Source organism: Volvox carteri (genome assembly GCF_000143455.1).
Source record: "Volvox carteri f. nagariensis unplaced genomic scaffold VOLCAscaffold_3, whole genome shotgun sequence".
NCBI classification, from domain to species: Eukaryota; Viridiplantae; Chlorophyta; class Chlorophyceae; order Chlamydomonadales; family Volvocaceae; genus Volvox; species Volvox carteri.
In genome coordinates, this window is record NW_003307546.1 from 1,535,686 (window position 1) to 1,558,737 (window position 23,052).

Here is a 23,052-nt window from a genome sequence, read left to right on the forward strand (position 1 = left end):
CTAGTCGTGAATTCCCTCGGGTATTCAGCTCCGTATATGCGGTTGAATAGCACCGTTAAGTAAGGCGCCATCACAAGCACGGGTTGCTGCCCTTCAGTTTCCCTGATAGCGTACTTATAATACTCGGCCGGGGTTCCCTCCAGGCCCGCGGACTTATTGTTGCGCATAGCCTTAAGGCCACTAGCAATTTCATCCTCCGTAAAATCCTCGTTAAGCCAAGCAGCTAATTCCCGTCTGTGCGTCACCTGGTCCTCGTCCAGCCATCTAAACTGAATACCCTCATTGCGGCATTGCCTCGTCTCTCCCGTACCATTAAGCACCTTGGAAAAATGCTCGGTAAAAGCATTAATATCTGAGATCCCGCAAGGAGGTGGTTTTCCCCCACGCAGCCATGTCCACAATCCGCGTGGGTTGAACCGGGCGTCCTTAATCCTCCTCCGCATATCTTCCATTTCAAACTCCTGAATAGCGGCCTTCCTAGCCTTTTTAAAGGCACGGTGCTTGGCCTTCCAGGTAGTCCTATGTAGATCGGGCAGCTTGCCTGAGACGGGGTCCCTGACCTCCTTACGGAAACTCATCATATCATTCCACGCAGCTGCACAGTCCTCGTTCCACCAGTCACGCTTCACAGACTTTTCCATCCCCCGTGCATCGCCGAACGTCTCTCTAGCACACTTATTGATAAGGGTGCGCAGGTCATTCATGCTTTCGTCACAGGGTGCCCCTTCTACAAGCTTTTCCTTGAGAGAGTTGATGGTCTCTGTAATAATGCCATCAGGTTCACGAAAAAGCTCAGTGAAGCGGCCCTTGCGTGAAATATCAAAAATAGGGATCCGTTCACGTGCTAGGTGAGGCTTCCGACCCCGTGCAGCCCCTGGCCTCAAAACGGCATGCAGGCGAAGGATAAGCGGGTGATGATCACTCAGCACATTAGACTCTCCCCATAAGTAAGATCTAAGGACTTTGAGAGTGTTAATCTGCTCGAAGAGCCCGTAAGATGCAAGGCACAGATCAATAGAACTGTGACCCTCAGTAGAGTTGGAGTAAGTGAAGCCCCCGGGCACATCACCAGGTGCCCGCCCATTGACAATGGCTAGCCCTGTGTCAAGACACATTTGTGCCAATCGGCGGCCAAAACAATTCAGCCCACTATCTCTATTTTTACGGGGAACACCGACGAGGGAGTGTGCCCCTATCCCATTTACTCCGGGCAAGTCCGGCATTTACTCCGGGCAAGCCCTTAACATGACGCGGACCACTCAACGAAGGTATCTTCAGCAATATTCGTCCGCGGCCCCCAACTATGCGGCATTGGCCTGCTGCGCTATCCCGCGTACTAAAATTCCCCCCCCTTGACCAATAACACGTCGCTTCACCTCGCAGAAAGACTCCACCACATCCGCCAGCACCAGGAAGCCCAGCGCGCAGTTGTCGGTCTGCCCGAAGTTGCCCGGCACCCCGCAGCTACCCCTCACGGTACGGGGAGCCTCCTGGTCTTGAACCTTCCACTGTGTCGCAACATTGTAGAGCAACGAGAAAGAAAGTGTCAGGAGGGGGGAAAGCAAGGGAGGTGTGAGGATGCCAAAAGCCGCAAATGCACGGAAGCGTTTCAGCATCCGAGGCTCAGCTGTGTCGTGCATGGCGCACGCATTAACCCCCCCGCACGTGCGGTGTGCGGTGTGAACGATAGGACGATGGTCTGCAAAGCGGGAAATCGTAGCAGCGCATGACGATGTATTCCCAATGCTTGGGTCCTCCTCCCCCTCCATCTCCCGCTCCTATACAAAAAGATCTTTAACGACTACGTTGGCCGAACAGAAATAATGCTGGCGCGGCGGTTGGCTTGCCTTAAACTGGATGCGATCGTAGCCCCCCGTCAGTCGCATGGGGTAGATGGGGTAGAACCGACCGCCATCTGCCAGCTTGCGCATGTCGCCCCGCACAGCAGGAGTGCGGTGTACATTCAAGCCCCGTTCCGTGCCGAACAAGTCTCGGGTCCACTGGGTGGATACGGACTCGGGAAAAGCTTGCTGCAGGCGGGCCAGCATGTTCTTCACCCAAACATCCGCGGCGCAGTACACCGGCCCATCCGTCCGCCAGCCGTGATCCCCGACAAGGCGGTGCAGCCAGCGGCTAGCGTCCATCCAGTCTTGGGTGACATCTTCGTCCGGGGCAACGCGCGGCAGGCCGTGGAAGTAGCAGTGCGTAAAGGCGGCCCATACGGCGTGGGCGTTGAGCTGCTGCCAGCCCCTCAAGCAGCCCTCCTGGACAGCCGGCGGAGGTACGGTATCGGAGGAGCGGATGAACTGCCGAGCGTGTTCGGCCACTTGGGCCTTCAGCGCGGCCCAATCGTTTGGAAAGGCCTCATTTGGGAAGGTGAACGCCATGAACTGCGCGGGGAGCAGATGATGGATGGACAGAACAGGGATGGGGGGATAGTTTCAACCTTGGAGTGAAGGGGACATGAGTACTCAGTGTGGTCGTCAACAGCGCCTGGTAGGCAATCCCTTTGCGCGGGAGGCCGCTGCAGTGGCGGGCGTGCGGTTTAGTAATCATGGCGAGATGGGATGCATCAAAGGATTGAACCAGCTAGCTTGACATATGTGGCCGATGCTATCTGTCCAACTGTTTGGAACTCTACCCACGCGCTGTGGCGATGACATCCCTCGCTTACTTCATGCAGCGCCGCGCAGTACTCGGAAGCCACCAGCAACAGCTGGAAGCACTTTAAGGGCCAAACAATGGTCTCCTCAGTAACAACATTTTTCGGTGGGAGTATATCGACATACGCCACTTGAGCTTGCACCTGCTCAGGTGCAGGTAAAGACACAGCTCAGCTGAGATATCGCACCGAAATGCAACAATCACATAGCCGCACAAATTATGACAGAAGTAGAATCATACCGGTATTCGTAAGACATATCCCACGCTGCCAAACTCCTCGACAAGCGACGGAAATTTCTTTCCTCGGATGGGCACGAATATGGACATGCAGTTGCAAATGTCAATACTGATAATTAAGAACAATATAGTTTGCTTCGTTATGGCTGTTTCGCCGCCAATCGCCGCTGAGCCTAGCAGAACAGTCTTTCTAACCCCCTTCAAAGTTGAGCGGACCATACCAGGGTAATGATGCACTACGTTGTACAAAATCGGTCATATCAACTGCGCCCGAAGATGGGCCCCAACGCTTGTGCGCGCCCGTTGCCGCGGGCGGATCCATGCGTATGTACGGTTTCATTGAAAAAAATGCAGTTGTACTTCGGCTTCAGGTGCATACTAGCAATGTCTGTGCCTTTGATGGCTAAAAAGGTTTGCTGTGTGGGTAAGAATTGTTGGCGATCTTCGACCAGCAACTCGACTGTCGTGAGATTTCGTAATCACTGGGATTGCGCTCAAGGGCTTTTCCGGGAACGTCAAGGCGAACCCGGACTAAATAATAATCAGCAAAATATTTAATAAAAAGTGGCGGATGACAAAATCTTATCGTAACAATACCTCTGGTTCCCTGCGCCCTGGCGTCTGCACGACCTAGCCTACTGCCAGCTGCTGGGAAGCCCGCCAACAGCCTAGCCTACCATGATGTCAGCGAAAGCAGCGTCCAAATGCGTCATGTCACACTACTTGCATCGCCAATTGCCTTTCGATACAAGCGCGCGCGTAAACACAATTTAAGTCACCACTCGCGTGGCAAGGCGGCCACTTGCTGTACGTGATGCGAGACGCCCCCAGCACTCATTGCCCTCCCAGTACTGATGAATGCTAAACAGGGGAGAGCTAAATCTGATGATACCTTTCACAGCGTCCTTGGCTTGCAAATGGCACCAGGCCACCAAACACATGGTTGACATGGTCTCAGGAAGCCCGTAAATCAAAGATCCTCCGGTCACTTGTGATCAAACACTGAATCTTCCCGCCTACTGCCTTACGGCGGCCGCCTGCAAAATCAAAGTTCGTTGTGAGCACTATGTTTCATTCCATGGAAAAGGGTGCTCTGTTCCTTGGATGTGCCATTTTCACCGTGCCGTTGCACTGACTCCCCCTCCCCCGTGAAGCCCAGACGACCTCATATGGTCCTTGGTGGGCAACGCTGCTTCGTCGCCGCGCCGACTGGAGCTGCAGAAGCAGCTCGCTCTGTTTCCAGTTCGACGATAGTAATTAATACAAGCGTTTGAAGGAATTAAGGCATAAACGATTTAGGAAACGCATTGAGCTTTTTCCGTGTGCAGGTTAGCAGGTAGGATTGCCCGTATGAAGGTACATTGGTTTCTGTGTTTCGTACGGTAGTTGGGTCCTGAACACATGGGGATTTGGGCGAACACGAATGTGGTACAGGTTTTCCATTTCTGACAGGGTGCTGCAAACATAAGGTATATGTATATAGAGTTTTTTCCTTTCGCTGACGATGTTTCCTCACCACACCATGACGTGCTAGTTGCTTGTTCAACTGATATCGATGACATAGATTCATGTATATTAATAACTTATATTCGTATTATCAACAAAATCAGGTCGTCAAAGGTCAGCATATCGTAATTGACAGTCGCGACTTCTCATTGCCGGAAGACGTCATCGAGCATTGGAAGCGCGCCGGCGAACATTTCTGAGAATGGATACAACATCACTCTGTCAACCTGGCCTCTCTGGACCTTCCAGGTACGCGACCAAACAGCCCAACGAGAGGGCCGCTGGTCCATGGGCCAGTACCTGCCGTAGCCAGTAAAGCAGGGACGTAAAGGACCAATATGGCCGTCTTCGGAGGCTTGGCACTACTGTATTATGCTGACACAGTTATCGTCTCCACCGTGAAGATGGGACCACCACGGCAATGACATTTCCATCCTTTTCGCTGACGCATGACGGCTGAAAGGAGCCAATTTTTGCAATATTATGCATTTGACTTGCTTGAGCTCAACTGAAACGAGGCAAGCGGGGGATCATTCGGCTGCTGCCTCGCGCGTGCGAGCCGTGGCGTCTGCTTCGCAGTCTGCTCTTCCCTCCATGACCAGCAGCAGTGGCACTACCAGCCCCGTCAGCAGCGACAACAAGGATTTGAAGCTTCCCAATACTCCCCCATATTTATTGCAGGGCCGCAAAGGACGCTTCACCCGCGGGTCCTTATGTTCACACCGCCGCCACTCTCCCAACGGCGGCGGGCGACGATGTCATCGACATCCCCCGGCTGCACCGCCGTCTCCAAGCCTATGGCTCAGCATATAATCTACCTGCTGAAGCTGTACGACAAATGGATGAGCTGCTTTCCACGCCGATTGCCGTACGGCTCCTTCAGCAACCGGAAGCCCGTCTCCACGATTTTCTGGTCCTCGATGCTTATAAGCCAAAAATGCACGTAATGTACGACAAGTACCTAAGCGGCGTAACGGCCGACTTTGCGCTTGTCGTACGGCGCGCTCCTCCGGCAGCTGACCCCGCCAGGCTGCCGCATGAACGACCGGCGCTGTTTGCATCCTTTGAGGCTTCTGCAGCGGCACTGAGTCGTACGATGCCGTACGGGCCGTACGAGGTGAATGCGCTGCGGACGCAATTTGGTATGGAGCTTCCGCAGGTGCGTGCGTGCTAAGGAAGGGAGCCTACCTGGTCAGATGTACGGATGTACGACAGATGAGAGCTCATGGGGTGGTGCGGGGATACGCGCGTGTTTTGGTGCCGTATCGTACGAGCCTGTGTGTAGTCCTGGGTACCTGGGCTCTCCAATTTCTCCCCAACGAGGTGCTGGCGGTGGCAGCGGCTCAGCCGCTTCCAATGAAGCTATCTCCTCCTGCTCCTGCTACTCCGCTGGCTACCCTTCACCTGCCGACAGGCGGCAGTGCCGGCGGGGTGTGTGTGCCAATGAAGCGCCGTGAGGCTGTGGCTGTGGCTGCGGACAAGCTCCCGATTGGGTGCAATTAGGGCAATTTCACGACGCGCATCACAATGTCCCACGTCCTCCCCCGTTTACATTGGTACACTCTTGCCCTGGCAGCAGCTTCTCACTCGTTCGTGGTTCGTCTTTCCCCCATTTCCACACGCCCCTTCGGTGTCCCAAATGCAACTGCACCGCCTCACGGGGTCCCACGGCGCTCCCTCGGACTGGAAACCACCTCCGGACATGTTTGTATGTATGTATGTATGCATGTATGTATGCATGTATGTATGCATGTATGTATGTGGTGTTGCCCCGGGGTCCCCGTGTATCCCGCAGTCCCTCCTGGAGCGGTGCCACCGTGACGGAGTGGCCCCCCTGGACTGGCAGCAGCGGCACCGGGGTGGGGCGCTGGCGGCGGAGAAGCACCACCAGCAGCAGCAGCAGCAGCAGCAGCAACGGGAGGGGGAGCTGCCGGGCAACAAGCAACAAGAGTCCGGGCGAGTGGCAATTGCCTCAGGTACGTGGGTTCGTCAGTTGTCAGTTCATAACCCACCCCGTCCGGAATACCGTCTTTCCCCCCACCACCCTCCCGCCCCCCCGCCGCCACCCCGTCAGGTCCGCTGGTGTCCGCATCTCTAATGGAGACGCCCCTCATGCAGTGCTTTCAACAGCTCGCAGTGGAGGCCCAGGTGGGTGCGAGGGAGGAGGGTGGGGTGCGAGGGAGGAGGGTGGGGTGCGAGGGAGGAGGGTGGGGTGCGAGGGAGGAGGGTGGGGTGCGAGGGAGGAGGGTGGGGTGCGAGGGAGGAGGGTGGGGTGCGAGGGAGGAGGGTGGGGTGCGAGGGAGGAGGGTGGGGTGCGAGGGAGGAGAGTGGGGTGCGAGGGAGGAGGGGGCCCCGGCAGCAGCAGCGCAGCGATGTGAGGGTGGGTCGGGAGGTGGCTTCAGCTGACCCGTGTGAGCTGACCAGGCTGCTGCTGAGGCTGCTGCTGGCGGTGCTGAGGCTGCTAGGGCTATTGCTCCTGCCTGGCTGCATCTGCTGCGCCGCTCTCTTTGGCCCCTGAGCCCTTCCCGCCTTCCCGCCCCTGGGCCCGGCCACATTTGCCGCCCTCCCCCTCCCGGGATCATCATCCCCCTAATCGCCACCATCAGGTAGAGGACCTCAGGTGCACGCGGAGCGACCTGGCCGCCGCCGCCGCCGCCGCCGCCGCTGCCTCCCGTACCGGATTTCGCCAAAGAGCCGCGGCCTCTGAAGCCGTATCGGCTGGCCCAAACCCCCAGCCGCGAGATGGAGGAGGAGGAGGAGGAGGAGGGGGCGGAGGACTGACCGCAGAGTCTCGCTCCGCGGATTGGGCCGGATCCAGCACTGCCGCCGCCGCCGCCACCACCACGTCCACAGCTCCGAGAGCACCGCCCCACTCCCACTCCCCCTCCCATCACCCGCACCCGGGCGCTGCTGGCGGCCAGGTGCAGGTGCAGGTACAGGCGCAGGTGCTGGCCCCGTCTCCTCCGGCGCTGTTCGATCGCACTGAGCGGCTGGCCAACTCCCTGTCGCGATTGGTTCTGACGGTGCAGCGAATCAACGCTCTGAGACACGGGTGCCGAGTGGCGCTGTTTGCGGGTGGGAGGGGGTTGGGAGGGTGATCATCAGGGGGCCGAAGGCTGTATGTCCAAATTAGGTAGGTATCGTTAAACGAATGAGAAAACCCAAAGTTAGTTTATCGCTCAAAAAGTATCTTTCTGTCGAACCAACCGATCTATCCAGAAACTGTTATACCGCAGCAGAGCGCCTGCTATCTGCTTTAGCAGAGGTGGCCCTCCATAGTCGGTAGAGGCCGACACTGCGGTAAGGTTCGCCAACTTCAGCTGCTCGTCATCCCCCCTTCATCATTACCGGGGGCCCCCTCAACTGCGCTCACCGCATGTGGTATTTCATGTGATGCCTCGTGTGCGGTGATGTGTAAGGCGACACGTCATGCCGTACGTTGCACCCGACAGGTCGTCGCGCCAGTGACCTGCTGTACTTGGTACTTCAAAACCTGTACTGCGCCGCACACCTGGACGGGTACGACGGGACGAGCTCGCTGTACGTGGTGGCGATATTGGGCCGCGAGTGGACTCAGATGGGGGTTCCGGAGCGGGAGTGTTGGGGCGGCGTGGGCCGGTTGATTGGCACACACGCGCACGAACAGGTGGGGGGGTGTCGAGGTGTGCGGGCTGCGGGGCCTCCGTAGGGTTGGGCGGGGTGGGTGAGGAGGGTGGGAGAGTTGTATCCAAGCCGGGTCCGGTCCGCGTGTTGAGTGGCCAGGGTCCAGAGTCTGGTCGGATGTCTGCACACACGTGGGTGTGATGTTCGGGGAAGGTGGTGCCTGTGTTGACAACAGCCGCCGCTCTGGCGGGCTTTCTATCGCCGTATCCACTGCCGTACACCTCAGGTTGGTTGCGGTAGTCTTCCAGTTGGGATTTCTTTCCCCCGCGCCGACCGACCGACCGCGACCGACCGACCGGCCTGGGTCCTGACCTCTACCTCCTGGTCCAGCACAGCGCCCAGCTGCCCCGTCCTAGACCTGGACCCTCTGGACCCGTTCGGAGATTATTTTTCGCACGACCTGCCGATCCCGCCGTACTTGCCGTACACACCATCCCCACCCTCTGCCCCCCATATGTTCCTTTCGCTGGACCCAGGTCAGCGCCGTGCAGCAGCTTCTGGCGCCGTACGACGTGGAAGCTGGCCGCCGCTGCGGCCTGCCCCACGGCGTTGCGGTGACACCGCTTCTGGCGCACCTGCTGTTCCTGGCGGCCAACGGCAGCGGAGGCGCTGACGGCGGCAGCGCCACGGCCCTTGCGGACACCCTCACGACGGCCGCCTTCCTGGCCGTGTCGCGTGCTTTAGCGGTGCCGGCGGCGTTCCGCCGCGATGTGGAGGCGGCGTTCGGCTGGTTGGTTCCGGAGCACGCCCGCTGCTTCGACCTGTTCAGGTGCGGCTGGGCGTTTGGAGATTCAACCGCAGCGGCCTACGGCTTACGGAGGGAGGGAGGGGGGCGGGAGGGGGGAGGGGGGAAGGAGGGCGGGAGGGAGGGCGGGAGGGAGGGCGGGAGGGAGGGCGGGAGGGAGGGCGGGTGGGTCGGAAGAAGATCAAGGTGCATCAACCTGGCGAGGCGGAAGCCTTGGCGGACAAGTGCGGAAATGACGGGGGAAAAGAGGGTTTCACGCTAAGTTGAAAAGTTATCACGGCGGTCAGCTTTCCCGCAACTGCCGGTGTGCTGAAAATGCCAGGGCAGTTGCGGGAAAGCTGAAGGTGCTGCAATCTCCCACCTTTTTGACTCGGCAACCTACCCGCTTGCGCCCCTTCGGCTAAACGCTCTTCAAAGCCCGATGTTCGACGCCATGTCACGATGTCAGGGTATGGAGGCTGGACTCTGGCGACTACGAGAAGGTGGCGGCGCAGATTATCGCGGCGTGGGAGGCGAGGTGCCTAGAGCTCCAGGCGGTCGGCCACCCGCCACTGCCCCGCCCCCACCTCATGAACTCCAACCTGAGCTCCGAGGATGACATCGCCGCCGTGTGCAACCTTGACCCACGGGTCAGACCCACAACACTGGCGTTTGGCACGCTGGCCGACGGCTTCCTCCCCTTCCTTGATCCGGAGGGGGAGGGGGAGGACGGTGAGGGGGGCAAGCAAGCTGGAACGGACGGCGGCGGCAGCGGCAGGCCAACGATGTCGCTGGCGTCTGTGGTGATGAAGCTCGTGCAGGCGCGGCCGCCGCGGCCGTTGCCTTCGTTGAGCGTCAGCGGTGACGGTGGCGGTGACGGCGGCTTACCTGCAACCGCGGTTAAGCTCGGTGATGGTGACGGTGACGGTGATAGTGGAAAGGTGCAAGTGGACCCCAGGCTGGAGCCCGAGGTGGCAATGGCGGCGTTACGCGCCGCCACGGAGATGGCCCGTGGGTCGGCGACTTCGGCCCTGGACTCCGCCGCCGTCAGTGCCGTACTGGCGGAGGCGTACGATGCGGTGACCCGTCGTGGCGTGCTCATGGCGGTGCCACCCACAATGGAGTGATGCTCCTCTCCCGCCGCCACCCGGCTACAGGGCCGACGTTCTGTTCCCGAGACGAATGTGCCCTGTGGCGGTGGTATAGTGATGTGGTGTTGATGGTGCTAATGGTGGTGGTGGTGGTGGTGGTGGTGGTGGTGGTGGTGCATTCGAAACTCCTGGTGCATGACCCGATGTGCGCGTGGGAAGAAGCGGACTTGGCATGGATGTCAAACCGACCGTTCGGTAATTCTCAGTTTCGCTGTTGTCATGTTCACTATAATTGTCGCAGTGCGGGCTGTCCTTGATTCGGTTTTGAAACCGTGCGCGTAGGTACTGACGCCTCCGGGCTGCATGGATGGCCAAAATATGCGTTCTGTGCACGGCATGTGAAATTGCTCAATGTGAAATTGCTTAATTGTTACTTTCTTTTTTTGTACGAGGGAGGTGCATAGAAGTCCGCCTAACAGGGTATTTCCACTAGACCGCACACTAACAGGGTGTTTCCACTTGGCCGAACACTAACACTAAGTTTGAATGTTCTTCGTCCTGGACTCGTCTCCCGCCGTTCTAAATGCATATATTGATAGTACTAATGATAGTAGAAAATATTCATCAAACAAATTGGAGGTTGGGGCACTCCTGGCGGGGAACCGTAAGGCCTAGTGGAAACACCCCGTACACTAAGTCCACACTAGCGCACACTAGAGTTAATTGGACCTCAGACCTGCCATTAACTTTAGTACCTAGCACTAACTATTTGGCGGGCAACTTTTATGAGCTGGATTGTCCCTTCTAACCATAGACTTTAGACGTAAGCAGCAATCTTTTTTCCTTCCTGCAAACGCCGCGTTGACTTGCGCACGCCCAACACCGACAGCCTCAGAACACCGCCATTTTGCAATGGAGCCCTCCTTCAATAACGTTCAGCAAACATATACTGCTCGTTTGCCTTCCTTTGCTGGCCGGCCGTTGCCAATGCACCATGCGGACTTCATGGCGGACATCATGACGCAGGCTGCGCCGCAGCGGATCTTAAATACACGAATTCTTACAGACCTTGACAATTATCAGCAATTAATCCCTGGCGCTAAAACGTTCAAAATACGAAAACAATTTTGGTTTCGGCGCTCCTTAGTGCCGCTAGTGGAAACACCGTCACACTAGCACTACACTAAGTCCACACTAGCACATAGTGTACCGAAGATAGTGTTTGAACAAGTGGAAACACCCTGTAACATTAAGTTCAAAAAATCTCACACCTGGCTCAGTAAATCATGCAAGCGATAAGAAACTAGTTAAATACATTAATAGAAAGTAAAAGTTCTTTAAAAAATCGCGTAAAGGGGCTCCGTACGCGAAAAGCCGAAGGGCCCAGTGGAAACGCCTCGGACACTAAGTCCGCCTTAGTGGCACACTAGTTATCAGGGCCTCAGACCTGCTGATAACTTTCAAAGTGGACATTAACTTCCGAGCGGGAAAATTCATAGTCAGCCATTTTCCTTCTTCAAGGCCCTACGTTGGCTTTTGTATTTTCCTTTATCCACAGCCGCAAATAGCCCGCTAACCAGTGGAATTCACAGCAGGACCGGTCGAATTGCCCACATTCCAGCAATTCGCCGACCAAACTGTAATGATTTGCGCATTAAATTACACCCAATCTTACTATAACAATGGTTTGGTGCCTTTATAGCAACCTGTCGTATGGTTCCGGGGCGCTTAGTGGAAACACCTGTCCACAAGCCACAAACTAAGTCCACATTAAAGATAATGTCCAAAAGTTAGTGTGCGGCCTAGTGGAAATACCCTGTAAATCCCATAAGATTAGTGCTGCAGGCTGGTTTAGATTACAGCACATAAACGAGCGACCGGCCATCATGTGCAACCACATGCGTCACAAGATGGGTTAATTTTGGCGTTTATTGGTTTCCTTAGTTTCTCCACTTCTGATTGGCCATTACAATGATGTATTTGCGCATGAAATAACAGATAGGAAGCCCACGCCCACGTACCTGTTGAAGCATTACCCCAGATCCGCGCTTGTGTGCTTGTTCCTGTGTGCCGGCACATGGTGTCATGTGGCGGGCAACATGGCAACCCGGCTCATGTTGCCTTGCTCGGTTGCTTCAGCCTTGGGCAGGGATATAAGGACAGCGCCATGCGGGTTCCTAACGAACACATGCGGGGGTGGGCTAACAAATGTTTCGGTGTAAAAAAAGTGTCCGCAGAGCAATATATAGTTTGGCGATGGAGCTGCTTGGGCTGCGGCTGTTGAGGGCCTGCGGCGGTAATCCGCAGCCCTATGGTTCCCTACCCCTAAGTGCAACAACGTCTTTTATTGCTATGTGTCATGAAACGTCGCGAATGGTGCACAGTCGAGTTCAAATCCACCGCGGGTTACCGCGGACCGCGGGCACACCCCAGCTACCAACCGATTTCTTCGTCTCAGCGTGGCAACCCATAGTGACAGAGCACGAGAGGAGTAGGAGAGGAGCGCAGCGGTCGTGAGGTATACCCCGATGCGCTATCCCTGGGCGATGGCTATAAGGTACATCGTAGCCTGCAACATTGCAGTCTGTGCGAACTTGTAACTCGTAATCGTACGCGGTTAGAGGTGTATTCAGATGACGAGGGGGTTGTGCTCAGTGCAGAATGGTGATGGCGGCAAAGATGTTTTGCTTTTACCTTGTTTATACCTTGTTCATACGAGGCTACAGGTGCACGATGTCTTTGACGTACAGCTGTTCTCTGCCCCCTCTTCCTCTGTCTCCGCTCGACTATCCGGGTTGGGACCATTCATTCTGGTCATCAGCATAGAACGGGACCATTGTTGTGCATGTTCCGTGCCATGCCATGGAGCCCTTAGCGCAGCCAAAGCGATATCTTTTGACTCGCCAGCAAGGACGATGTCTCCCTGCTGCCTCGCATGATCTCACGATCTTCACGTTACGTCACGATGTGTCTCCTCCGGCCGGATTTTCCCCAACCCAAATCCACCTGGGTCAACAACCACCATGGCACGGACACCTGTAGTGTGCAGCTGCCTCTAGCGATAACTTGGAAACTGAGCAGAATCGCCCGTCCCCTCCGCCTTGCACCGCTCCGGCGATACTGTTGCCCTGTTAAACAGCCCGGCAGCCAGCTCCAGCACACCCACAGCACATCCTGCCACCACCGGGTCAACTAGCTGGGTCAACATCACTCCAGCGTCTCCTCCGTATCCTTGCTGATCCCCTGCCCCCTTCGTTGAGTAGGGTTTCGTTGAGAAGGGTCGAAAGGTTAAACAAGGAAAAACTCACGCGTTTACAAACCTCCTGAACTGTGTGAATGCGCCGCACCAAGGCATCACCCTTTCGGTGACGGTGAAAGCGCCGCCACAGCCGGGCACTGCGCGTAGGCCCTACAAGCCCGGTTCAGAGGCGCAATGCCAACACATAAAACATAAAAAAAGAGTTGTTCGTTCTCCGTTCCCACGTTTACAACGCGCTCAAAAGAAAAGAAAAAGTTCCAGCGTCCCCGTTGCGAGTATCTATACGGCTTTCGCTCTCCCCTTTACCGTCGTGAAGCCCTATCATCGCTATATCATAGCAGCGTCGACGCAAAAAAAACTAGTTGCCTGTCTTCCAAAAGCTGTTTCCTTGTAGTATATTTTCCGTTGTAGTCCACCGGTGATACACGAGCAGTTGCCCGAGCCTGTTTTGAAGCTCTGTCGAAATCGTCACAAGTCGACGCGCGGGTGTGTGCATCCACATCTAAGGAGGCAGCTGCTGCAGGCCCCGCTCGCAGCCGCAGATTGCACATGCAAGGAAGTGTGCTTCTGCGCCCTTGTGATTATAAGTGCAGATTTGGCACTGCCAGCTGGCCAAAACGTCCGCGGTTGTAGACGCAGTGCCGCGCCCCGCCGCGAGCGGCGCCGGCGCCAGAATCTGCGGCCGCGATGCCGCCGCATCTGACGGAGGCGGGTGAGGATGCGACACGTGCAGTGCCGCGGGTGCTGTCGTCACTGTCTGCCGCCCCGCGGCGGCTGTGGCAGCCGTGGCAGCGGATGCGGCACCTGCACTGTACGGTGTAGCCGGCGCTGCGGCTATTACCCCAGCCGACGGTGCTTGTGGCACCTGCGCCGTCACCGGAACCTGCACCACAGGCACAGCAGTGGGCCGCAACACCAGGGCGTTGTTGGCCCGCGGCGCGAACGCCGCAATACCGGCTGTGTTGTTTAACACAGCCAGCGCCGGGTTGAGCAAAGCCATAGGGTAGGGGATGGCCGGCATCCGTGGACGCTGAGCCGCTTGGGCTGCCGCTACCGTCGTCGGCACTGGCATGTAGGGCACGGCCGTAGCATACACAGCCGATGCTGCTGTCGCCATGCCGACGCCGTTCAGGGCGCTGTGGGCCAGGAACGCTCCCGTACCCCCGATTGGCGGGTTCGTCATCCCGTGCTGCTGCAGTTGTCGTCGCTGCTCCTCTGGGATCTGATGGGGCTGCCCTTGTTCTGCAACTGCCGGTTGAAGCTCTATTGGAACCTCAGCCTGCGGCGGCGGCTGGTGGAATTGCGGGTGGTGGTACTGCACGTGGTGTGGCGGCGGCGGCTGTGCAGCCGGAGCGGCTGGCTGCTGCTGCTGCTGCTGGTGGGCTGGGTGCTGTCCTTGTTGCGCTGCCTGTTGCTGCGCCTTCTGTTGTGCCTGCATTGCCGCATGCGCCACCGCACGAGCAGCTGCCAGAGTGGGGTTGACGGCAGAACTCGGCGGAACAGCTGGATGCGCAACAGGCCGTGCGATACCTGCGGCCACGGGAGCCACGGCGGCGCTTGGCACCGATGCAATAGGCCGTAGCTGTGTCGTAGCCTGCTGCGCCGCGACTGAGGTGGTGGCGGTAGAGGGGGCAGCGAAAACGCCATTGGCAGCTTGTGCCGTGGGGACCGGACGTTGCAGTGACTGCAGTAGCATCTGTCCCGTGGACTGCGGCGCAGCACTGGCTGTTGGAGCTACGGCTGCGGCTACTTGCGATGGCGCCGCCGGCGCTACTGCCGCAGTGGCTGGCGTTGGTGCGGCCGCAGCTGGCGGGGGTGCTGCTCGAATATCTTGAGCGCTCCCGCCAGCGCCTGCCAGCCAATCTTCACCCGTCGAAGTATTTGCCCACGGATCACCTGACGAAGTACCCCAGCCGTCCAGGCCGCCGTCAGCGGTGGTGGCTTGCACGGGCGCTGCCGGATCAAATAACCCTTCGGCAAAGAATGACTCGTCAAATGCCGCATTAACATTGTTGCCCTGCGTTGCGCCAGTCCGGCTGCCGTGCCCGCCGTTGCGAATCCCAGCACTCCCGTAACCGGCATACGCGCCGCCGTTGCCGGAGCCACCGGCCGTCCTGCCCGCCTTGGGTGGCGGCGGCGGCGGCTCGAGCGGCATCTCGCTCATCGCCAACGCGTATTTCAAAATCGGCGTGATGAAGGATGGTGCGTGGTAGCGCGGCGGCGGTGGGTCCGGGTTCGAATCCCGGCGGTTGCAAATGTCCTCCTCTATGGCCCGCATTGTTGCTTGGGATGGCACGATCTGCATAGCGTAGATGGGTTGCGAACCCCCAGCATTGCAATTACCGGGAGGGAAGGCAAAGAGGGCTTTATGGGCAGAAATATAAATTCCTTGGAGCTGTACAACTGCACTACATGCAATACCACGTTGAATACCACGTTGATACCCTTAAAAGCGCATCTCGTTGACCGGCACCAGGAGTGCCTGGATGGCAGCGCTCTTCTATCCCACACCTCCACCTATCCTCCCATCCCACACCTCCACGCACCTGTCTTAGCTGCGTGATGTGCTCCACTACGGATTCGTCCCCTTGCACGTTGAAGCACAACGCATCCTGGAGCACTTCGAGAGCTTCGGGGCTCTCGCTGATGACATCACCTGCGTGTGGGTGGTTAGAACAAGCTTGTCTCGGCAGGCATGGTGTCTGGGAGGATTGAAGGCAGGCCAATGTCACGCCCCTGATCCGGCGGGCAATTAGGAATAATAATAGTAACAATAATAATAATAATAATAATAAAAAATAATAATAATAATAATAATAAATAATAATAAACTTGTTGTTGTTGCTGTTGTTGCTGAGTACAGCGGTCACGACCCGAAGCCCCTGGCCGGCAACCTGCTGCCATCAGCCAGGAATTAAGGTCAAAACCCCCAAGTATATTAGTAGAGCCTCATAAACCGTCAGCGTATGGAGGGAGGGTGGGATAGGCCACGGGACTTTAAAAGCGCCGCAAGAAGTATACATCGCGTCCCCCAGCCGCGTGGATCGTCTTTTCCCCCCCAGCCGCCTTCACCCTCATGCCGCGTCATGGGCGCCCAAGCTTCCTCACCGTAGTTAATCAGCTCCTGGCAAAATGCGTCCAGCCAGTCCTCCTCGTGTTCGGCCGCCAGGCGCTGTATCAGCTTGCGCACCACCTGGGGCGCCCGGTCATCCACACACGTAGTCCGCATCAGCAGTCCGTACAGGGAGCCCTGGAGCTTCATGGCGATAGAGCAAATCAGGTCCCGGACCAGCTCGTTGCACATAGCGTCAACGGACTGCGGCCGCACAGAACGGGACATCGAAGGACAAGGGCATGCGGGAGGTGAAAAGCGTGAAGGGGATAGTGGGCTAGTCAAGGCTTGAGGCCAAGACACAGTGCACCATGCATCGCAGAAAACCTCTCATGCATGACATCGAGCCCAGCCGCAATCCAACACGTCCCTCCTCCCCCGCCGTGATGCTATGTTCCCTCGCTTTCCTGTCCCTCGCCTATCTGACATGTAACAACACACTCCCGCACCTCCATCTCCAGCATTGACAAGACGCACGCCGGCCCGTTCTTGCTGGACATGAGCCGCATCGCACTGGAGGCCACTTGGGAGCCCAGACGCAGAGCGCCGTACTGCGGCAAGCCCAAGGCCACGGCTGAGGACAGGACCTGCGTCGCGGCACGCACCGGGGTGGAGGGCAATGTACCATATGGCGGCTGAGGAAGCGCAAGGGCAGAACAACGGAGCGTGGATGGTGGATGAGGAGAGGCGTGGGGGGAAATTGACGACGAAGCGGCGACATGACCATGTGGTTCAGACAGGAGAATGCAACGGCAGGGCGGGAGAGACATGAAGGGTGTAAGGCCGGGAGAGTATTAGATTTCCCAACCCCAGCGCACCGTGCCGAAAATGCAGCGGGGTTGCGACGAGTGCGACCCCATTAACAGGGCAGGGAGAGACATCGACTCGTTTCCACCATGCTACCGGCCAGACGCGTGCCACCGCGGCACGTCCCCACGAGGACCTCTTCCAGGACAGAACATGCCAGCCATCTAGCTCATCCTCTCCCTGATCCCTCTCTCCCTGACGAGCAGAGCTTTCTAATCCCCCCGGCGCACCTTGCTAGCCAGCGTGTTATGGAGGCAGAACTTGAGCTTGTCTGGTGCCTCCATGAAGTGCCAGCACAGCCCGTCAGCGAGCTCGCATGCGTCGAACCGGTGAACACCGCCACAGCAGACCGTCTGCAAAGCCGCAAGGTGGGTGCAATCAAAGGTGGGTGGGAAAAAATGGATGATTAGCAAGCCGCACGCGTAAAGTATCATGCGGGCCTCAAGCCCTCATTCATTCTCTCCCTGGCGGCCCCATTCGCCCCTCCCTCCCTCCTTAGTCCTCTCCTGGTCAATTTGTGTGTTGGCACCTGTTATGAGTGCGAGCACCCCCAACGGCAGCTTTAGGACCGCGTCAGCGCCGCGCCACATGTCCTCTGCACCACCAGGGTGAAGTGATGTAGAGGTGCTCTGGCGTGAGCTTAAGACTTGGCGGCAGGCGATCAGCATCTCACGGCCTTACTGAGCAGCCGATTGTTACTGAGCTGCAGTTATACTCGGCGCATTATCAGCGAGGAAGGAATCCGTCGACTGAAAGCGTCCTAGGCAGTGCCTAGCACCCTGCCGCTTTGCGACAGGCCTCCGCGCTCTTGAAAGCAACGGGCTTCCCCTGGCCCCGTCTAGAAGAAAGGCAAGTCTTCCGCCACCTTAGCAGCCTGCCCACCTGGCTTCCCAGCTAATGTCTTACTCAGTTGATGGGGTGCCATTGCCGTACCTTGAGCATGGACAGGAGCTTGTTCATGACGTAGACACCCTTGTGGTCGAGCACAAGATCAGGGCCCTGGAAGGATGTCGGAAGGTGACCAATGCCGTAGAGAGCAGGCGGAATTAAAGAAAAAGGCTCTGCTCCCCAACACTACTACAGCCATCATGTACAATAAACCCGCAGAATATTGGTTTGAGGGCTTCCCACAGCCATTCAGAAAGCAGCGTCACCCCCCTACACTCTATGCACCGCCTCACGCAAGGCCTCATTGCGCTTGGCGATTCCAAATACAGTCCGACCAACAGGACAACTCCCCAACCAAGCGGCCATTCGTATGATGCTTGGCTAATGAAAAAACCCCGGTCACCGCACGTACCCTGCGTGCTGCCCCCGTTTTCCATCCCCCACAACAGGCCCCTCTCCCCGGGTCCCCGGCCCCCGGTATCGACCTCTCCCGACATAGGGCCCCTACAGACTGCAACCCTGCGGACATAAACCGAGCTGCATCCTACATGATACACCCACCTCGCCCGATTTGGAGCACCCACAAAACCTGCCATACCCCTTCTCACTCTCTACCTGGTCACAGGCAGCACAGCCTCACCTGCGGGAAGATCGCCCCGCACAGGTCTACCAGCTCCTGCGGCTCTGCGTGATCTGCTAGCTTCTGAACCAGGTAGGTGGCCTGCTCGTGTCTGGATATATCTACCGCATTCGGCAAAGCGGCGTACAGCAGCACGCCATGCGGGTCGCGGCCCTCGTGAGCAGAACGGAACCAGGTCAGGGCAGCCTGGGGTAGCGGGCCGGGTCAGGGATAGGGATAGGGATGGGGGAAAGACGAACCACACACGATTGAAGCTGCTGCCAGGGCAAGAGAGTAGCAAACGTAGAAACTGACCGACAGGGATGGGGGGGTCGAGGGCATGATACAGCGCCACGGGAAGCTGGACGGTGCCACCGGGCGGAAGGGTTCAGGACAAGGTGGCAGTTGCACACGATCACGTGCTAAAAAAGCAACACGTACAGCACACAGGTTACAGAGCCAACAGCGAAACACCCGGGGGACGATTTAGTACCGCAGAGAGGCGGCCGTGCGTACCTGACCCTGCGCCGCTGCCCGCTCCATGGCTTGCCGGATGACCAAGGTGGCCTCCACCAGAGTCTGCAGTCCGTAGCTGCCCAAGAAGTGGGTAGCAACCTCTAGAAACACTTCCGGCCCTGAGGAAGCAAGACGGAAGCACGTGCAGGAACGAAAAACAGTGCAAAAAGTAATGAAGAAAAAGGGAGACACATGACCAGGAGGTTTTCAGATGGAGGAGCTCAGACCACTCCCAAGGCTGGGGAGGGCCAGGCCCAACCTCCCCCATTCAACCTGTTGGATGCGCCGCCACCGGGCGAACCACGTAGACACCAATCCATCGCCACCCAGAACCCAGAACATTCACCTCTGCTTCCTTTACTCAACTTCCACTTTAGGGTTTTACAGCCGCACACGCTACTGCCGGCTGGCCACGAGCCATGAAGCCGGTCTGGCCAGCAACTTCGTAGCTTAGATGTTACCCCATATGTTTACCCTATGAAAAGCTGTAATGCAGGCGCATAACTCACTAGCCAAGACCTTGACCAGCCGCATCAGCCGCTCCTCGCCACGCTGCTTGAAGGCGTTCAGGACGCGCTGAGGGGTGTCCCCGTCTGGGTGATAGGGCGATAAGGTGACAAGGTGATAAGGGAACGCCCGTGGAGCCCGAGGACCGAGTTGCCCACAGGGTAATACAAGGGAGAGAGCAGGTGACGACGAAGATATGCCACTACGGGAAAAGCGCACAAGCTCCCTTAGGTAAAGGGCCGCATCTGAAACTCCAGGACAGCATGTGCACACGCACAGCTTCACTCCATCAGCGCATCAGTTATGGGAAGGGAATAAATGTTCGGCTCAACGGAAACTCTCCGACCGCGCATTATGCAAAAGGAGAGAGAGAGCTGACCTCACGATCCTACCTAGACTTCAAAACACAGACGAACGCATTTACGACCCCCCGCCCCGCCCTTCAGTGGCACCAAGTAAAGCTGCAATCCTGCTGGCCTATGCCGCAAGACCGCCAGTGGCTTGTCCCGGCGGTGCTTCGCCTGGAGGGCAATCCATAAACTTGCTGTTGCCGCAGCGATGCAGCGAAGGGGACCCAATGCCCCCCCGTGTTCTGCCCGCCCGTTTGCCACCAAGGAAATCGCTGCGGGAAGCCCCCACTATCGAGTTAAGTAGATTTGTTACTTGTTCACAGCATAAAGCAACACTGACTCATCCCTGCTGCAAGTGCAACTCGCTTGCTCCGGAATCCTGTCCTTCTGCCTGACCCCGCGGCCGCTCTGCGAGTACGTCCGTCGCGTAATTGCGCGCCGTTTCCTAGCCGGAAAACGCGGCCGCCAACCAAGCTGCCGGACCTGCCATAGATCTGCTGTCCAACCGTTCATCTGCTTGCATGCTGATAGTAGCTGCCAATCATCCCTTTCACCATATCCTCCTGAGCTCCAGGCCCTCGTGCGGACAATGTCCAGGCCACCCAGCACAGCAAACATATCTGCATCTTGACGGACGGACCACGGACAGGTCGTATCCAGCTCGTCCTAGTCCCATGAGCCATGACAGCAAGGTCACTCCAGAAGCGCACACTGAGATGCGATCACATCTACCATCTCCATTCGCCTACCATGCAGGAAGGACAGCACGCAGGTGCCGCTTGGCGGTTCAGGAATCTCCCGCACCTGTCACGATGCGCCCCTGTGAGAACCCCAGTCCCGCCTCCGAGTAGCAGCGCTGCAAGAAGGGCTGGTTACGCTCCAGCATAAACCTGCCGGAGGGGCATCATGGAGGGGCATCCCAAGCGCACCGCAGCTTGTTCGGCAACCTTCGGGACTGGATACGTAGCTAGGACCAAAGAAAGAGGCGACATGTCCCGAATCCTGTACACATGTAAAATCTAATATCTATGTAGTAAGCACAAGTAAGCCCATGTTAGCAAGCACAGATTAGCTATGTAGCACCATAGGCAAGAACACTCGCATGAAACACAGCCCCCTTCACAAGGGGTTGTTCCATGTCTGTAGGAAATGCTGTCCACATTAGACATGCAACACGCCACCAACAACAGCAGCCCCAGGTAACGCAGGCCCAGCAGATGCGGGATTTGTGGCCCTTCGAGACTCATCATGCGTATCGTGCGCTTGTTCCCTCCAAGCCAAGACGCCATCCCTTACAAGTCCTTGCCTGCCCAATGACCCACCCAATGACCTCCTCGTCGCTGCATTTGAGAACATCCCGGCTACGTGTCGTCGTCTGCTTAGGCCGTGGATTCGGCCTTCCGCAAGAGCTGCACTCATCGCGGTGCGCTAGATTCAGGCAGCGACACGAATTGCACATCCAGCTCTCTTCTGCGGGTGTCGCCGCCAAGGAGCGTGTCGCAGAGCCGGACGTGCCGTTAGCATTCGGCACTCTCCCCGCCGTGGCGAAGGCCGCCGCGCGATTTGCTTCATTGAGCAATCGGATCTGTTCTGGATCGGCACTGCGGGGTTGTGTATGGGACATTTTTGCGCAAATGTGCTCCACTTTAAGCTTCGGCATTGCCCATAAGGTTGTGCCGAGTAGGTTATGACCAGCGTATTCGGAAGAGAGCTTTACCAGAGGCAGGCATGCTTCAAAAATGTCGAGTTGGGGGGGGATGTATGCAAAGTCTGAAAACAACTGCCGACGTCGCATTTAGGGGAAGGAAGCTTCAGGCATGGCCTTGTTCAAGGAAAGGCACACACCATAAAAACGGGGAAGCAGTCGCAGTCTAGCTTAACACCACCATTTCATGCATTCCGGCCAAAGAAGCAAAAGCAGTGGTAAGCTTTCGGGACGCGTTTCGATCCCTTCGCGATTGCCATCCGCGCACCTGTTGCAGGGTTCATACTGAGTGACGTATTGCCGGCAGAAAGGGCACTTGACACCTTTGTCCGCCCTGTCGCAGTGGAGATTGCAGCGGGATATGCTGTTACATATTGGAATTGGCTCTGGAGAAGCCTTTCGGAGGGCCCGGGCCGGTACGTGCGCAGGGGACTCAGTCCTGTGTTTCATTACTGTTTAATACGCCCCGACGGTCACGATGCGAGGCCGAGCTTACATTCATCCAGCAGCACTGACCGGTGGAGACTGGGCATTCCGTGAAGTAACGATGCGAGAGAGCCCATCACAGCAGCAGAGAGAATCCGCGACATACCTGAAGATGTTCTTCGCGCGCAGGTTTTCAACGCAGCCAAAGCAAATCATATGACCACACGGTCGAAGAGATACTGAAGCCGGGACATCGTCTTTGCAAATGTGGCATTCCTGGATGGCGACCAATGCTCACCGTCAGCCCGCGGATGCGATACCCCATAGGCGATCCCAGGACAACGGCCCACCTCTTCCCCTGGCTGTATTTTCCTGCTCGTTGCAACAAGAATTGCTGCCTTTCCCTGGCCCCAAACTGTCGCCGTCCTTCAAACACGAAACACGATTCAGACAATGTTTTTGTCCGTCAGGCAACAAGGAAGCAGGATAGCGCTAGCGCACCATACAGATGAAGCCATTATGCTGCTGCGCTGCCACCTTGTCCCCAAACGCACTCCTCTTTAAATCGATCTAGCTTGTTATTGGTCAATACACCTAGTTCACACTCATCTTGGAGCATACATCTTTAGAAAACGCCATGACTTGAATAATAAAGATGACAAACATAGCTAAAAGCGCGCGATTAAGGGTTCCTACAAGAAAGGAGTCGCTGGGTTACTCAGCGACAACGCCAAAAGAAAGCAGGCAAATTATTGACGCCTGACTAAATGAACAAACAATACCTAGCACGATGGAACAGGTACGACAATGTCAGTCGACCTGTACGGCAGATTTCGTCCCCTTCACCTTCCTGGGGCTACAGAAACTCGAGTTGCCAGAGCTATGCCAAGCTGCCTTGTGTAGCAGCTTTCCAGCACAAGGTCTATCACCTCAAAGCTACCGGACACATCTAATGCACGTAGGTAAGCAGCAGCGTGA

The 23,052-nt window shown here is 57.1% G+C and overlaps 4 protein-coding genes across 4 annotated transcripts in view; 1 reads left to right on the forward strand and 3 right to left on the reverse strand.

The window, feature by feature from the left end:
* VOLCADRAFT_103015 (uncharacterized protein) overlaps positions 1-767 on the reverse strand; it is a gene marked incomplete at its 3' end in the record, with an annotated part of 4,599 nt that extends 3,832 nt beyond the window's left edge. Inside the window, exon 1 of the mRNA XM_002946545.1 lies at positions 115-767. Within this exon, the coding sequence (XP_002946591.1) occupies positions 115-704 (590 nt within the window). The 5' untranslated portion in view covers positions 705-767. The remainder of the gene's footprint in view (positions 1-114) is intronic.
* Positions 768-1,301: 534 nt separating this feature from the next.
* VOLCADRAFT_86692 (uncharacterized protein) lies at positions 1,302-4,471 on the reverse strand (the record flags this gene model as incomplete). Its single annotated transcript, XM_002946546.1, has 4 exons — positions 1,302-1,699; positions 1,910-2,390; positions 2,675-2,806; positions 4,418-4,471. 4 exons carry the CDS (start codon positions 4,469-4,471, stop codon positions 1,302-1,304), a joined length of 1,065 nt encoding a protein of 354 aa, XP_002946592.1.
* Positions 4,472-5,245: 774 nt separating this feature from the next.
* VOLCADRAFT_86693 (uncharacterized protein) lies at positions 5,246-9,921 on the forward strand (the record flags this gene model as incomplete). Its single annotated transcript, XM_002946375.1, has 7 exons — positions 5,246-5,566; positions 6,203-6,383; positions 6,482-6,555; positions 7,329-7,482; positions 7,860-8,053; positions 8,547-8,839; positions 9,264-9,921. The coding sequence occupies 7 exons, from the start codon at positions 5,246-5,248 to the stop codon at positions 9,919-9,921; spliced, it is 1,875 nt and encodes a 624-aa protein (XP_002946421.1).
* Positions 9,922-13,646: 3,725 nt separating this feature from the next.
* Positions 13,647-22,350, reverse strand: VOLCADRAFT_103016 (uncharacterized protein; the record flags this gene model as incomplete). Its single annotated transcript, XM_002946547.1, has 13 exons — positions 22,241-22,350; positions 21,917-21,982; positions 20,748-20,833; positions 19,596-19,679; positions 19,087-19,205; positions 18,592-18,777; positions 17,997-18,062; positions 17,294-17,416; positions 16,862-16,891; positions 16,706-16,807; positions 16,253-16,460; positions 15,691-15,800; positions 13,647-15,443 (listed from the first exon to the last, which is right to left on the reverse strand). Exons 1-13 carry the CDS (start codon positions 22,288-22,290, stop codon positions 13,647-13,649), a joined length of 3,027 nt encoding a protein of 1,008 aa, XP_002946593.1. The 5' UTR covers positions 22,291-22,350.
* Between the last annotated feature and the right edge of the window lie 702 nt (positions 22,351-23,052).